Genomic DNA, 17,301 nt, shown 5'->3' with positions numbered 1-17,301 from the left:
CACTTGATCATCAAGGTGATGAACTTTGCCAATTAGGAGCTTATCTGATCTAGGGGAAGTGCTACTGAATTCTCACACTTATATAAGCAGAGAGCAACCTGAAGAAATGACCAAACCCCACAATAATAAGAATGCCCAGGAGGATGTAGCTAAAGGGAAAGGTGCCCTCAGAATACCCAGCAGTTCACTTTCCTCAAAGGAAGGCAAGGTTGCAAAAATCTCTCTGCAGGGCAGACTCTGAAAGGCACAGCTATCACCTAAACTCAGTCATTTTCATAAGCACACACCTGGTGTATATGTAACAGAATCCTTCACCTGTTTGGCTTTCAGGGTAACCTGCATGAAAACAACAAAAATGAAGGACTATTAAAAAATTATATCATTGAGGCTATTGAAGAATTCATTATTAGCTTACCACAAATCACCTGCATTGAAGACATAGTAAATATGGTGAGGCTGTTGTTCTTTGTCTGCCTTTGCTCATATGTGGAGTTCAAACTGGCTTAAAGTAACCTTCTAGATTTTGTTTTTCTAAACCATTCCTGGCTTACTAAAATAATATAAACGATGCTACACATTTCTATTATTATCACCATAATACACCACAGTTGATACTCAAATTTCATCTTCTTTCCTTGTTAAATCCTAATTTTCTGGCCTAAAAATACCACAAGGATAAGGGAGAAGGAACCAAATGAGTTATCTTCTCTATATTAGTTTCTCAATACTGAACAAAAGAACAAAATAACCCTCATAGATCCAGATGATGAAGCACAGAAGTGGATAGGCATTCAGTCCCCAAATGAAAGGTAACAGTTTTGAGTGTCAAAGATCAGCAAAGACACCTCCTAAGTCCTGGTACTGCAGCAGAAGTTACTACTGATAGTCCCAAGGATAGAGAACTGCATGATTCAGCCTCTCCATGTATACTGAAGTCTCCGTCCTGGGAGAAAAATAACACTAGGGTTTTTTTTATTTTTTAGAGTAAAAAGTGATTGTTTAAAAATTTGTTCTGTTTGTAAGCAAACAAACACGCTTTCTCCCCACCCAGACCAAGGAGCTTCCTCATCCCAAATTTCTAGACTTCACGACAGATAACAAGCAAAGCTTCACTTAAAATTAAGATTCTGTTACTTAGCATCTTTGTTATACAGAATGACCACAGAATTATAGAATGATGTGGGTTGAAAAGGACCTTAAGGATCATCTGGTTCCAATCCTCCTGGCCATGAAGACACCTCCCACTGGACCAACCAGGCCTTGAACACTTCCAGGCGTCCATGGCTTCTCTGGGAAACCTTTTCCAGTGCCCCACCAAGCTCACAGTAAAAAAATTTCTTCTTAATATGTCATCTAAACCTACTTCCTGTCAACTTAAAGCCATTGCCCCTTGTCCTATCACTACAGGCACTTGTAAAAAGTTCCTTTCCAGCTCTCTTGTAGCTCCTTTTAGGTAGCAACCTACAGTCCCAAATTCTGGTATCACAAAAAAGCATCTTAAAATGTACTACTCAGAGAATTCTACAATCTTTTTAATTACTGAAAAGCTTTTATAAATACTAAATATAATTTTTTTTTTCTTTTTGGACATGAGGGCTTTATTAAAAAGCCAGAAATTGGAATCAAGTAGTATGAACCACTCAAATCAAACTTAAAATGTGAATGGGAAACACACTGAATCAAACCTGCTACTACATGGCACGGGTTCCCTGTGTGCCCTGCTCTCTGGAGGTGGGACCTCAGATGTCAACATCCCTTTAGCGTAAGGTGTGTGGTAGTGTGCTGCCCAGAGCAAAAATACAAAATTCATCACTTACAAAGTCAGGAATTCCTTTGGGTGGGATTTATGGGATTTACCCACAAACAGGAGTCATTTAGGCCTCCTGAGCCAGCACAGACTTCTGCTGTTTTGGCTACCTAATGTTAACATTTATTCCTTACTCACAGCAGCACTAGAGAGCAAATCTGCCAGAGGGTTGTAAAGCCATTTGCTGTGAGAAGAATTAAATAATAAGATTCAGGAATTTTGTTCTATGACAAGATACATAAGTGAGCACCTCAATAGTTAAAATACCTTGGTACCATCTGCTTCTAGTCTGGTCTGTTTGGTTCCTCCCACCCACCTTTCTGCCCACAAAATTGCAGCAGTTTGCTGTAAAAATAGGCTGGTGCTGGATCTCCTTAAGGAAATGACAGCAAGACTTAACAAGGCAAAGTGGTCTATTTTCCCTACAAATTAAGCCTCATTTTCTAGGATGATTAAGTTCAAATGAAAACTCTGTGAACAATGAAATCCCAACTCTAATTAACCAAAACCTTTATCCAGAGGTAGACATCTGGCACAGAAAACTCCAGTTTCTACTGTTGCAGTACAATAAAGTTCTAATTGTTCAAATAAAAATGTCAGAAAACTGTAATATGAACAGATAATTTTAAGTGACACTAACGGTTCAGGGATCCCTGTGATCCCAATTTTGAAACAAAAGAAGGGATCTTCTTTGAAAAACATGATCCATTAACAGAAATTGCCTTCCTTAAAAAAAATTCTAAAATAATCAAAATGTTTGTGTTCCATCTTAAGCAGTGTCTCTACAGCACTAGTAATTTAAAAGGCTGAGAGGAACAAAAACCATTCTTGACTGCTGAACAGGATGGATCCTTAGTTGTGTCCTGCTATGCATCTCTTAAATAGAAACCATGTTATATAAACTGGATTATAATAGATTATTTTCAAAAGAGGGAGAAGAATTTGCCATGCAAGTAAGTAGCTTTTAGAGCTTCCTGCAATGACGCAGTGGATTCATTGTAAATATGACAAGGCCCTATCTATCTTCATGTATTCCAGAAAACTGTCTCTAAACCATTTTACTATCTTTAAAATTGGTCTTTCAGAGATTTACAGTCTGCTTATAAGGACACAAAGGCAAGAAAAAGAGAGCAGAGAAGATTCCCCGAATAAAATAAAGCACAATGAATTGCCAACAAAGACAGGTACCATGAGCTGCTGCCTCAGTGCCAACTGAGTTCAGTTTTCTCTCTGTTGAACCGCTGATGTTTTCATAGGTCAGCAATTACCAGTTTATCTTTCAAGCTGAGATTACACTTGCAGCACAAGCTTTGCTTCGGAAGTGGTACTAATCAGCTGAATTTCAGTTTCCTTTACAAGACAGGGGTCCCCAAATTCAGTTAGTGTATGTATCCCCATAACAGATATAAATTTTGGTGCATATTCCATCTAATTGGACTGGAATCTAAACCATTCCACTCCATTTGAGCAGTGAAGGATTTTGGTATACTCTCAGATCCTGACTGCATTTCATATTTCCCCTTACATGCAAAAAAATCAGGAGTAAGTCTTTCCATAGGTTATCTCACGTTGGCCAACTTCAGTCATTATAGCTTGGTGAACCCAGAGGTAGCATTTGCAGTAAGTTACTGCATTCATCACATCTAATATTTCCAAGACTTTATCTTTTGAAGGCTTTATGGTATCTGTTCATATTTTGATGGACTTTCAATTTGAACATTCAGCAGGTAAGCTGGAAATAACAACTGTGTGTATGGTTTAGATACTGAAAATCTACTATTTCAAACATTGAACAAGCACCTTCAGTTGACATAAGTTTGACAACTCATCAAGCTTCCCACAGCTTTACTATCATCATTCACAGGTTACAGGGGAAGATTATTTGTCTATTATTATTTTTGTCAGCTTTCTTCTTCATAAGGATGTTTGCAAGTCCTTTTTCAGGTACAGTTCAGGTTTACTCTAGCTCTTTTCACTAAGAGTTCAGGTATCATTTATTTAGGCTTCAGATTTATGTGTCCCTCAGCCTCAACTGTCATTGTCGTTGCAGATGCTGACACAGGGCAAGAATCGTTAACATGTCAGTATTAAACTGCTGAGGATTATTAGGATTCCAGCCTATGGAACATATGAAATTGTATTTCAATTTGATCTGTTGGAGTTTAATCATTGTTCTTGCCACTCAAATCTGCTGACTCTTCTGTTGCCTGTTCCTCCATGCTTTTTGACATCCTTAATATCAATTTAGATATTCCACTATTCCTTTCCAGGGGTGAGTAGTGTTATTTACTAGCTAGTTCCAAACTGATTCATAAAAAATTCACTAAGTTACGAACATAAGTTGCTCCACTGCTTTCTCTACTCAATTACTTATCATAGCTTGCTTATATGATATTAATTTTTCATTATGTAGCAGATAACATACTTGGAAAAAACTTATTCAAAGTATGAAGCAGTTGTAGAATACTCTCTTGTAGTTATTACTGCTATTTGTTCCTGCATAATGCTTTAAAATTATAGTTTTCATGTATATTAAATTATGAGTTTTATCCTGACTGTGGGAAGGTGTGCTAAAAGCCTGCTGTTAGGACAACAGCTTTCAGCAGTGTATTAGCCCACCCCCTTAAGAAATCCTGGGTCTAGGGACACCTTAAATAATAAGGATCAAGACTGTGAAATTGATTTAAAATGGAAGACAGAAGATCTCATATTCCTGCAAGTATTTGTACTGTTGAACAGACACACTGCATTATTTTATAGGAACCAACTTTAAATGTTGTAGTCCACCAGGGATAACAGAAGTCACAAATAAAGTCAGGCAATATCATGCACAGTGAAACAGATTTCCTTAGACAGATAAAGATGACAAAAACCTGGATGCAAGCAATCAAATTGCTGGAGTAGAAATCAAACTATCTTAGTATGGGACCTACAGAAAGAAACCACAGGAACAATTTGCTTCTGAGAACTCCCTTCTGAACTGAGTTTCAATAGCTCTTCAGCTATAAAAAGATTCTATCGAAAGCAAGTGGGATTAGTGGGATGATTTTACGTGATGAAAGCCAGACAGAGCTGGTTTCCTCCTGCACTGCTAACAATTAGTCTAGATCACAAAGACTAGTTGCTACTTAACAAGACACCTAGAAGTAAAAACATTCCTCTTCATGATCATCCAGATATTAAATCTCTTATTACCCTGGACACCTGCCACCTCTTCCAGATGGGACAATTGATACTTCAGAGATATATAGGAAAAAAAATTCAGAATCAGCTTTAAAAACTCTCAGATGCAAACAGGCAAAAGCAAACTTTGCTATCACATGAATGAGAGGGTACATTTCACCCTGCAGGGGAGGCAGACTTAAAAAAAGCACAAAACGGTGACAGACCTAGAGGGAAAACCCTGTAAAGTCAGGTACAGTGAACCTACTGCTGCTAAACAGAGAGACATAAGCCTTTTGCAGAAGATGAAGAGCAATTCCCCATTTCTCATATCAGCAGCCACTGGCCCAGCAGCTCAGCTGAGCCCTCCAGCACCACCCCCAGCCCAGCCCCGCAGGGCACACGCCAAGGTGCCACTGAAGCCTTCACCATTTGCTGTATCCTGGCAATCTTCTGTGGGTAACAACCCACCTGCCTTCCCTGGGATGGTATTTGGATTAGGATTGCAGCAGATCATCACAGAAGAACAAATCTCTCAGGTTCTAATGATATTTTAAGAAAATAATTTGTAGGGATTTGTAGAGGAAGAAAATCTACATCACTTGGCTTTCCAAATGTATATAAACTTCTTACAAGGGAGAGTGACATTATGGTGCTACTAAACACTGGAGAGTCTGGAAACATTTTTTATTGCTGTCAGCATCTTCCTGAGCAGAAGTTCTCAACTATTTACTAGAGATGTCATGGTTTCTCAGCATTAACTATCAGAAATTTGCTCTCCCAGTAGCAATCTTCTGCACCCACCTGCACCTGCACGCTCCCCATCTAGTTATGAAAAAATGCCAAGATCTGTGGAATTACGGAAAAAAATAATGTGGAGACAGTCATTTCAGATTATTATCCAGCAATGAGTTCTTTCTTGAATCTTTGAGGTTAATTTGAGTTTTAATCACATTTTTTTCTTACAAGAGAAAGCCAGATACGGAAGGATTTTAATGCCTTCCTGGCTTTGTCAAAGTAGTAGGTTTTTACAGATCTAACTGTCCAGAACCACACAGAATAATGTGCCAAATTTAAAGTTGTCCCTTTATAACCAAAATACTACCTGCTCCACTGAATTTTCTTCCAATCTAGATCTAAACAGTTTTTTTCGTATCAGCCACAACTGTATCAAGCATTGTTTGACACAAGTCAGACAACAATGATGACCCATTCTTTTATTTCCATATGACCCGAAATTTGTTGCTTTATACACTACCTTCCCTTTTAGACTCTAGAAGAGCTGCTAAAATGCTTTTTCAGTTTTACCAGATAAGGGGAACTTCAAATACTGAGGCATTGAGCCAAATCGTTCTCCATTCTCCCAAGTATCCTCATTTGCAACTTACAAGACCACTTGAAGTAAGTATTTCAAATCAGATGTACCTTTGTTTTGGCACTGCTTGTAATAGTTTAGTAGTGTGTTACAAAGTTTCCCAAAAGTTGGTAATGTAACTAATCTCTAGCTACTGTGTAGGTTTAATTTCATACTAAAACAGCAAATGAGTATTTTAAGGACAACATTCTTGAAAGAACTACAGACAGAACATGCTAAGAATTTAACTGAATTTCCATAGAACCGCTATTTGCAGCCAGCAACAATACAGTTTTCTTATGCTTATGGATTTTGAAGCCATGTGGATTCTGAACTTTGCCACAGCAACAGAAATCCCCCCAAAAACCATAAGTTTAATTATGAGGCAGTTTAAGATGTAGCCTGCAAAAAAGGCAAATTTCATCTAAATCACCAGATGTAGAACTTTCTCAGTTTAAGTCCTAAAACAGTTAATTTAAAGCAGCAAAAGAATTGCTCCTTCCTTCAGAACATAAGAACTTTGCAATTAGACTTGTGATAATACTGGAAACTTCATACTGTCATACTGTGCTTGTTTTTTGTCAGTTAAAATCCATGAGAGAGCTTTTAGCTCTATCCTATGGGGACTCATGCAGGAGAGGAGTTTGACTTAAATGCCCACTGCAACAACTACTTGGACATCTTGTTGTGTTACTGGTGATGCAAAACACATTACCTTTTTTGACAGTCAGAAATCTGAATTCTGCAATGAAATGCAATCCCAGCTCACCATGAGCTTTGTGAGACATTACATTAATTTATGTCACTCTATAAAATGTTGCAGCATCACTGGTTTAACCCCTTCACAAGGCATCTATTTGGACCAAAAGTTGCTGTCCCACTGCCTTCTGTAAAAAAAACTTTTCCTTTAAGTGAGAAGAATGCTTTGGTCATGCTTTATGAGACAAAAATCCATTTTGTTTATAGGGGCATTGTACCACCCGATCCTGTAAAAATGGAAGGGGCAACAGCAGGAGTGCACAGAATAAAGCTGTACAGTGAGAGTGCTGGGAACAGCAACCACCTTTTTCTCCCTCCAAATATCAACAGAGTCACTCTGGTGTGTCTGTGGGATTGGACAGGCGTTTTGAAGACTTCACTCTCAGATTGAGGGATCTCCATGACCTATATATTATCTAAACCCCATCTTAGATATTCATAACCTCTCTTGGACCTCGATCTAGGTCTTTATACTTCAATAAGCAACTGGGAGAACTATTGATTACATAAATATATGCAAACTGCTAAGGGTGAATGTTTCATAATATCCACAATTGGATTGCACTGTAACTGAGTTAACACAAGCACAGTACACAAAATGAAATATAAAACAGTCTTAGGAAAACAGTTAATCTCCAGAAGCAAAAGACCTAATAAATTCATGAGCTTTTACATATGGACCATTCCTCATATAGATGTTTTCTTGTTGACAAAGAAAAGAGCTTGCATTTGTCAAAAATAAGAAATCTGTTTTACAATGGCATATAAAGTACAATGAGCATAAATTCACACAGTCAGACTTACAGGCTGAAACTGTTGCTTGGGCATATAAGAGATATCACAAAATAAGCACCTACCCCCCAAACCTTATGCTTTTTCAGGTTTCATGGTAATTCAGACTGTCTGCCACCTGGCTATTGTTTTGCTGTCTACCTCAGTGTTCTTCTATACAAGCAGCAAATCCAAATCAGTCTGTTTTTGCAACACAAATGCATGAGATTAGTGACTGCAGGAGCAAACAGAATCAGTTTAAATCCTGTAAGACAAGTGAATGATATTACTTCACAAGTATGAAATCTGAGATCTCTTTGCCTTTAATTTAAAAAAGCTGTACCTAATAATCACATTAAAGTCTGTTTGGCATGCCAGACAGCTTTTACTTCCTCTATTATTTTTACAATTTGAACGTCCTTTGTAGTTACTGAAATTAATTTATGCCTTTCAGCAAATATTTTTTTTTAACTTTTTATCTATAAAGGTTGGTATTGTCAAGGACAATATAGTTCTATAATTTCACATCTAAGTGCTTTTTCTCAATTTTTGAATTCAGCAAAAGCTGACAATCATTATTATAAATCTTCATAAGGCTTAGCATTTGTCAAATCAAACAATATAATTTCTGCAGAAATAGTAGTATTGCAACTCCATTCATTATTTATACTATGTTGCAGAGAGTTCACAGTGCTTAGGAAATTCAAACATAACTTTTTTATTTTCTTTTAAAAGGTCGATTATTTCCTTAAGTATTGGCAGACAGGAATGAGAACTAACCCTGGAGCAACAAATTCAGCAAGGAAAATGGGTCAAAGAACAGATGTTTAGAGGATGACAGAGAACAGTGGTACAGGTAACCAGGTCAGCAGGCAGGAATCCTGATTAGAGTTAACTGAACTCCATTTCCCTTTCATAATCAAAATATTTGAAGACCTAATTTACAATAACAGCAATTGCAATAAAAATGACTTTAAAAGCTGCAGAAGCTTTCAGTTGTGAAAGCAGTAAGATCTCATTATACTAAGCCAGCTGAAAACCATCTTTATAGGAAAAGATTGCTAAATTCCCTACATGCACATATTGAAGTGACAATTAGCAATTTAAATAATTTAAATAATTAAACATACTGATAAAGTGAGCACAACTTAACCTCATCTATTTTGGGTCGATTATTCATTGGCTGATAAAATATGTCTTCCCAAAGATAAACATATCCTACATTTACCATGCCAGAAGTTAAAGTAGTAACCCTTCTTGCAGTATGTCTGTACCATGGCTGCAAGCCTACCCTAGCCCTGAGGTGAAACACAGGAATATGCTGCAAAGATATTTCTGCTGGTGCCACATGAGGCAGCATAAATAGCAACAGTAGAGCTGATTGAGCTCAGGGGCACTACAGCATGGATGCTGCTGTTTATTGCTGGATTTTGGCTGGCACTTTCCCAGCAGCCTGCATCACACTGGGTGGATGTACTTGTTTGGACAGGGAATATGGTAGACATATCCATACAATGGGCCTTACAGTAATCCTTATTTGGGCTGTGCTTTGGGAAATAACAATTAACAAACTAAATGTCTACAAAACACCAACTTCAATAGTAGTAGACAAGAAAAAAAGCTGAAGGATCGCTATTAGGAATCACTGAATTTAAGAAGTCAAGCTAACGCATATGCAGTGATTACTGACCAACTATGGTGACTATCTGGCTTTAATTCTACATTTTTAAAAGTGAATTCACACATGCTTCCAATTGTAGGGAAGGTTCTGTTTCCTCCCAGATAGCTTGCACTTGCTGGTGTAATCACAGACCATATGAAGAGAAGGAGCTAACCTCAGGCAGAACCACTATATTGATGTTGTTTCTTGCAGATGTTTGTGTAACCTATTCTTAAAGGGCCACAAAGACTCCACAGCAGCTTATTCTACTGCTTTATCATCTCCATTGTAATTCTTCGTCCTCCAGCCTCTGATTAAATTTGAGGCAATAACTTCTTGCCCTGTAAAACTAATATAGTGGACAAGACCCTTCCTCATTATGGTTTTCTTTTTATGTAGTTGAATACTTACATTCTCAGTTCAGTTTGGTTTTTTTTTTTTTTTGTTTTGTTTTGTTTTGTTTTTTTTTAGTTTAACAACATGTATTCCTTCACGATCTTCCCTTGTAGACAACATTTTAGCAACCTATTATTCTCATCTGGACTCCTTCTATCAAACCACATGTTTAAGTGCAATACTGAAAACAAGACCAAAATAAAGATGTAGTAAGTTAAAACAACACCATGAAGCTGAAAAGTTCAAAAAAGTCAAGAACACTCTCCTCAAGTTGCTGCTTCACACTGCTTAAAAATTGCAAGTGGAAACAGAGTTGGATGTAGTAGGAATTTATTTCTTTTAAAAAAGAATAATTTTAAGGCAAAATAGAATTTCTTTGCGGTGGTTAGAGGGAGTGAATTTCACTGATGCTCTTTTGATATATATGAATGGTGTTAGTTTATTCTTTAAAATGTTTTGAGATTTTTTTCTAACTTTCTTTTCTTTCCCCTGAGGAAGAAAGCTTTGAGACAGAAGCAACGATAGAAATAGCATTTTGGACTGGATTACTCTGAGCTATTTTTATTAATACCTATTTAGCTAATCTACTATTAAATAAGGTTTGAATGCATAAAATCACTCAGAAACAAGCACATTGTATCTTATTAATCCTTTCTATCATAGTTCTCTAACTGTGAAAGGAAAATCAAGCCTTACTGCTCTTGATGCTTTGCAGGAGAAGAAAGAACCAGATGCCAATCTCAAGTTTTTAAAAAGTATTTCCTATACTAGAAAATGTTAGAAAACCAAATTCAAATTCACCCTTGAATTTTTTTTTTAAAGACCTAGTTCATTTGCTAGATAATACATACTTCAAACCCTCTCTGCCTTGACTCCTGTTAAACCAGCTGTAAGCAAGTTATTCCCAACCCCTGCTACACAAGCTGTTTCAAAGCATCACCTTGTACACCAGAACTTATCTCCTTGCCCTGCTTCCAGCAAAAATAGGGAACAGATGTTTGGGCAACAAATGCTGCTTGCACATGCAAACACCTTTTTTACTACACACGAAGTTTAACAACCCAGAAGTTCCTCCTGCAGCTTCACCATAACATTTCTTATCTAATTATGCCCAAACAAAATAGGAATCCTTGCTGTAAATTTAGATCCTATGTTATCTTCAAGAAATATACAAGATAAGTTGTACATCTTATTGAATATTGAAATCTTACTGAATGGATATATCTGAAGTAGTTTCCAGTTTCACCATTTCTAGTAGTGATGCAGTAACAATCTGAGACCTAAAGAAGTTCCCATGAAGCTTTTGTTTAAAACAATAATTTTGTAAAACATTTGGTTTTGTTTGCTTGTAATACCTAATTGCTGCAATTCTGGGTAATGCAATGATAAATGTAGCAGAAACACCAATAAATAGTTTGTGTCAGGAAAGCTGACCTAGCATTAGCAGCAGTTGAAAATTTTTAGAGCAGTAAAAACTTGTGTGGAGAACAATTACATTAATCATGTAGTTGGAGATTACTAGAAGTAAAAAGGATTACATTCAGACCTTTCTCTGCACATAAAAATCTTGGAAATTCCTTTTTTTCATACAAGAAAATGACAGCTCTTAGAACAATCACATTTCTTTAATTCTCTTTCCTACTCACTGAAACAAAACAGCAAGTTGCTGAGGACCTCTCATCTAATGGAAGAAACAAATAAGCTTTGTTTTTTTTCCTTTCCAATACTGGCTGTGTATGATGGCCAAATATATTATGCAAAGGATTCTTAATACACTCAAGACAAGGAATAAAGCAGACAGTGGGTGCAAAAGGCAATCTGACGATAGTGTTAGTTTTGTGATAGATGTGGGCAGGTAGGACTATTCCACATGTCTGTACTATCTGTATCAAGATAATCAAATTTTCCAAACCAATCTCAAAAGCTCTTTGCCATGAATACTGTAAACTAAAAAAATATGTGAATTATTTTTGCTGTTAATATCAGTAAAATGTAGCATCTTTTTTAATAAAATCACTTCAGTTCAGTAGTATAAATACTTCAAGAAGTATAATAATACTGAACACAATAAACCTTAAAAACCTAATTTCATCTCATTAGCAGGTTAGTTCTTGCTTACATAATAATGTATTGTTGTAAAATCAGAATAGTGCAAAAGACTTATTTTTTAGTATATGTATCAGAACAATGTAAGTGTATTAAAACTTTAAAAGTAAGTTCTAAAAATATCTTTTTGTGATTATATCAACAGTGAAAAATTTTAAGTACACAAATCTCCCAGAGAGCTATAATATTTCACTGTAGTCAGTGGCTTTGTTTCCTATTATTTAAGATAATTCCTGAAATATGATATTCCTGAAATAAAGAACATCTAATCTCAAAGTGTACATGAACAGATTTAAACATTATTCTCATTAACCCCTACAGAGCCTATAAAATAGGGTCAGCTGAAAGGGCTTTCAAATGGTCCTCAGCAGACACTACATCATGTTCTAGTGATCTATTGCTTGAAAAGGAAAAGTCTTTTATAGTCTAGCCCCTAAGGGTTTTAAGATCATAACACTTAAAAACTGTAAGTACAAGCTTGCTCTGGTATCTGGTACGTACTATAAAATATGAATTAACAAGGACATTAATTATTTTTCATAACATAATTTTTAAGCATGCTATAATACTGAAAAAGGCACTGAAATATTATCATACATATTACATATTTTAAAATTTGTAAAGATATTTCTGCTTAATTCATGGAAACCACCTGTCTAAACACCATTAGATCATGTGCATTTTTTTAAGGACTGGCTTGAAACAGAGATGTAATCTTTAACCAAGTCACACCAACATTCACTTGCAGTGAAAGGAGTTGCTCCAAAACCTGCAGTGCATTGTTTTTCTGTTAGTGGGTTACAGTAGCTGAAGTTTGTAAGCACCAGAATTCCCCATCCAGCTGATCAGTTACAGCTGTTAATTGTGGAGGGAGAGACTGGCTGACATCTGCTTCTTGCATAGTTAGTTAATGGTTCACTTCCAGGTTCTAAAAGGATTGTAGCTTCTCTCAAAAGACAATGTCGGCCCCCATATACGTCTGCCTTCTCCACTGCCTGTCTTGTTCTGGTTTGTCATCCTCTACACAATGCAAATCTGAGTGAACTCACATCTGCCACTGATCGACCCAATTCGTGAGCAATCTTTTCCCATCGACCGGGGGTCCCCCCTGGGAACTTAACCATACTTCTTGTCAGCTGGCTCAGGTCCTCCTCTGTCCATTCAGGTGCCTGTAAAACATTTGTAAAACATTCATTACACCGGAATATTGGACATTTATTTGCAAGGTAATATATGGACAAAAAAAAAAAAATCTTTAAACAAATTAATCTAATAATGTAAAAAAAACCAACCCTGGGTATCTTCTCTGTCTTGTTGCTGAAAATAGATAAAAACAACAGACCAACAGTAAGATACTAAAAATCCTGAATACTCAAAAATTACTTTGTCTATTATGTAGACTAACACATTAAATTCCTATTAACTTTAATACAACATACATAACACAACACTATAAAATGCAGTGAAGATAATATTCAACAATACTTTTATTTGAATATGGGGTTATACAAAAATTAGATGGGCCCAAGTCCAATAAGAACTTAATCTGAGTACTGACACAAAAGACAACAAAAAATATTTCTGCAAATATATGAGCAACAAAAGCAGAGCTAAGGAGAATCTCCATCCTTTACTAAACATGGGCAGAAACAATGACACAGGATGAGGAAAAGGCTGAGGTACTTCATACCTCCTCTTTGCCTCAGTCTTTAATGGAAAGATCCATTGGTCTCCATGTACCCAGTCCCTGACCTGGAAGACAGAGCACAATGAAGTCCCCATAATCCAAGCAAAACTGGGCAGTGACCTGACAAACACACGTCCATGGGGCTGGATGGGATCCACCCAAGGGAACGGAGGGAACTGAAGGAACTGCTCACTAAGTCCCTTTCAAACATTTACCAGCACACTCAGCTGACTGGGGAGATCCTAGTTCACAAGAGGTTTCCAAATGGAATACCCATCTAAAATAAGGGTTAGAAGGAAGATCCAGGGAACTACAGGTCTGTAAGTCTGGCCTTGGTGCCAGGGAAGGCCATGGAGCAGATCCTCTTGAGTGCCACCACACGGCATGTGCAGGACAACCAGGGGATCAGGCCCAGCCAGCACAGGTTTGTGAAAGGCGGGTCCTGCTTCACTGACCTCATCTCCTTTCCTATGGTAAAATGACACACTCAGTGCATGACTGAAAGGCTCTGGATGTGTTTCCTGGATGTCAGGAAAGCTTTTGACACCATTTCCCACAGCAACTCCTGCAGAAACTGGCTGCTCATGGCTTGGCTGGGCGCTCTGTTGGATGGGTACAAAACTGTTGGGATGGCCGGGCCCAGAGGGTGCTGGTGAATGGAATTACATCCAGCAGTGTTCCCCAGGGCTCAGTGCTGGCACCAGCTCTGTTTAATATCTTTATCCATGATCCACATGAGGGGATCCAGGGCACCCTCAGTCAGTTTGCAGACACACTGAGCTGGGTGGGAGTGTTGATCTGCTGGAGGGCAGGAAGGCTCTGCAGGGGGATCTGGACAGGCTGCATTGATGGGGAGAGGCCAGAGCTCTGAGGTTCACCAAGGCCAAGTGCCTGTGCCTGCTCTGCCCTTGGGGTGCAGTGCTACAGGCTGGGGCAGAGGGGCTGGAAAGATGCAAGTTGGAAAGGGACTTGGGGGTGCTGGTCAACAGCAGCTGAACATGAGCCAGCTGTGCCCAGGTGGCCAAGAGGCCAATGGCATCCTGGCCTGGATCAGCAACAGTGTGGCCAGCAGGAGCAGGGCAGTGACCATCCCCCTGTGCTCGGCACTGCTGAGGCCACACCAAGTTCTGTGTTCAGTTCTGGGCCCCTCACTACAAGAAGGACATTGAAGTGCTGAAGAGAGTCCAGATAAGGGCAGTGGAGCTGGGGAAGGGTCTGGAGTATAAGTCTGATGAGGAGAAGCTGATGGAGCTGGGGGTGTTTAGCCTAGAGAAAAGGAGTCTCAGAGGAGACCTTATTGCTCTCTACAACTACCTGAGACAGGAAGCTGTGGCAAGGTGAGGACTGGACTCTTTCCCAGGTAATAGGACAGGATGAAATGGCCTTAAGTTGTGCCAGAGGAGCCTTAGATTGCATGTTAGGAAAAGTTTCTTCACCAAAAGGGTTTTTGAGCATTGTAACAGGTTGCCCAGGGAAGTGGCAGAATCCCCATCCTTGGAGGTATTTAAAAGACCATGTGTATGTGACACTTGGTGGGCTTCATAGTGCTGCATTAATGGTTAGAGTCAATGATCTGAACCCCCTTTTCCAACCTAAATGATTCCATGATTAAATCACAGTTTAAGACACAAAGTTTTAAACATTTATTTAATTGTCTATTTAATACTTTTTCAGCAAAGACACAGAAAGTATCTCGACTGATATATTAAAAAAGCCTTTATATGAAACCGAAGAGTCATCTTAGCTTTTTGTCACTGTTACCATCCTGTGTTTTAGCACTCTAGCATGAACCAGGAATGAAATCTGTTGACTCCAATATACCATCAAGACGATTAAGCACCCCTCCCTCCCCCGCTAAAATGCAGTTATGCCAGAAAACCAGACCGGATGCTTCTACTACCCAATAACCAAAAGATATAAAAATGTTTTGCTCTAACTACATGCCAAGCGGTTAACAATGACTGTCTTCATAACGGCCAAATAAAACTGAACAAAGCAAGGAACACACAATTAGAGCACTTTAAGGCATGAAATCGCGGTTGCCTCAGAAGGCAAAATGCAGTAACCGTCTTTGACATTTGCAGCATCTTCAGCAAGACTGCAGAGCCAAATCTTTACTATCATCAGTAGTTTGCCATTTTATTTATTTTTAAGGAATTCTTTATGACATACCTCTTCTAATCACCATTTCCGATAATGAACAGGCACATATCAAGCGGTTTGCATTACAGAGCCATCAGCACAGAACAACAGTCAGAGGTGAGTGACCCCAGGGACCATCTCCACAACTACAGCAAAGCTTCTCCCTGACACTAATCCTGCCTGTCATTCTCCCACTGTGCTCTAACCACAGTGACATCCGCCCGCTGCACTGCAAGCTTAACGGGGCCCTTCCTGACTTTTTACTGTCTCCCCCAATCAATGGTTCAAGCGTGCTCTTTTCACCATGTCCAAATGGCAGCTTCACTCATAATCAAAGTGCATTGCTCCCGTTAAAGGGCTTCCCGAAAGGCTTCACCATTTGCATTCATTTGCAAAGCAAACTACTTTTATTCACTTTGTTCTGCTATCAAGAGTGTTCCCTGAAGCAGATAAATTGGCATAAATACAACCTGCCACTTAAAAGACAGTAAATAATAGCCAATAGTAGCAAGGATTTTATCAATCGCCCTGGTTTGGATCCATGTAGATCCTTGATTCAATGCTGAAAGACTCAAACATTCATAGTTTTTAATACAAGAATAAAATGAAATGAATTATCTCTGATGATTCAAACATAAGACTCTTAAGTAACGTGTGTGTATGTGAGAGATCCCACAGATACATTGCTTGCATTATACAATTACACCCTGGTCTACAGAAGAAATTACATACTTAGAAAAATCTCAACATTGCAAAATACCCTTATTACTTTTACTGGTTTAAACAAGTTAATATACAATAAACCTTTATTACATTATACTCCATATAGATATTTTATACGAAAATATTTCTTAGGGATTTGTGTAAAGAAGGATTTCCAGTGCTTAATGTTCTACTTATAATTTTTTTTATCATTTCAATTTAAATACTTAATTCTTCTAAAGAGTTCTGGTTAAAATTAAAAGCCTTTTGTTTAAAAATCAGCCAAATTTCATACTTCAAAATTAGGGTTAATATGAGGTTTATTGTAATTTTCTATTTAATTTGTATTAAAATTTGGTGGGGGTTTTATTTGTGGGGTTTTTAAAAATAGGTTCACAGCTACATACACAGCTATTCTCTTTTACCATATCCAAAGCATATCTAAGCAATTACACATGGAAATCAAGATGATCTTTTCAGTGATATAGAGATGTCGAAAGCTTTCTGCTAAGTTTTATTTTCAGACTTTTTTGCAAGCTTTGATTTGTGCTCAGTTTTACTAGCCACTTAAATTTTAAGTGTTTAAATTTAACCACTGTAAATATTACAGAACTCTTGAGGTTATCTTCCAAAATAATTGACAAAACTACAATTATTCTGTAGATCTGTAGTTAATTACACAACTAATTCGGATCACACAAATTCATTAGCTACATTAAAATATCAACTTCTTAATCTTATTTCAAGCTGACAAT

General features: G+C 37.8%; 1 protein-coding gene across 1 annotated transcript in view; it reads right to left on the bottom strand.

Moving 5' to 3' along the window:
- Positions 1-17,301, bottom strand: part of DNAJC1 (DnaJ heat shock protein family (Hsp40) member C1) — a gene marked incomplete at its 5' end in the record, with an annotated part of 110,343 nt that overhangs the window by 2,023 nt on the left and 91,019 nt on the right. The window contains 2 exons of the mRNA XM_083884790.1: positions 288-336; positions 13,065-13,184. Of these exons, the coding sequence (XP_083740916.1) occupies positions 288-336; positions 13,065-13,184 (169 nt within the window). The remainder of the gene's footprint in view (positions 1-287; positions 337-13,064; positions 13,185-17,301) is intronic.

This window comes from Zosterops lateralis, assembly GCF_965231275.1.
Source record: "Zosterops lateralis genome assembly, chromosome: 1".
NCBI lineage: Eukaryota > Metazoa > Chordata > Aves > Passeriformes > Zosteropidae > Zosterops > Zosterops lateralis.
This window is presented reverse-complemented; position numbering and strand designations above follow the sequence as displayed.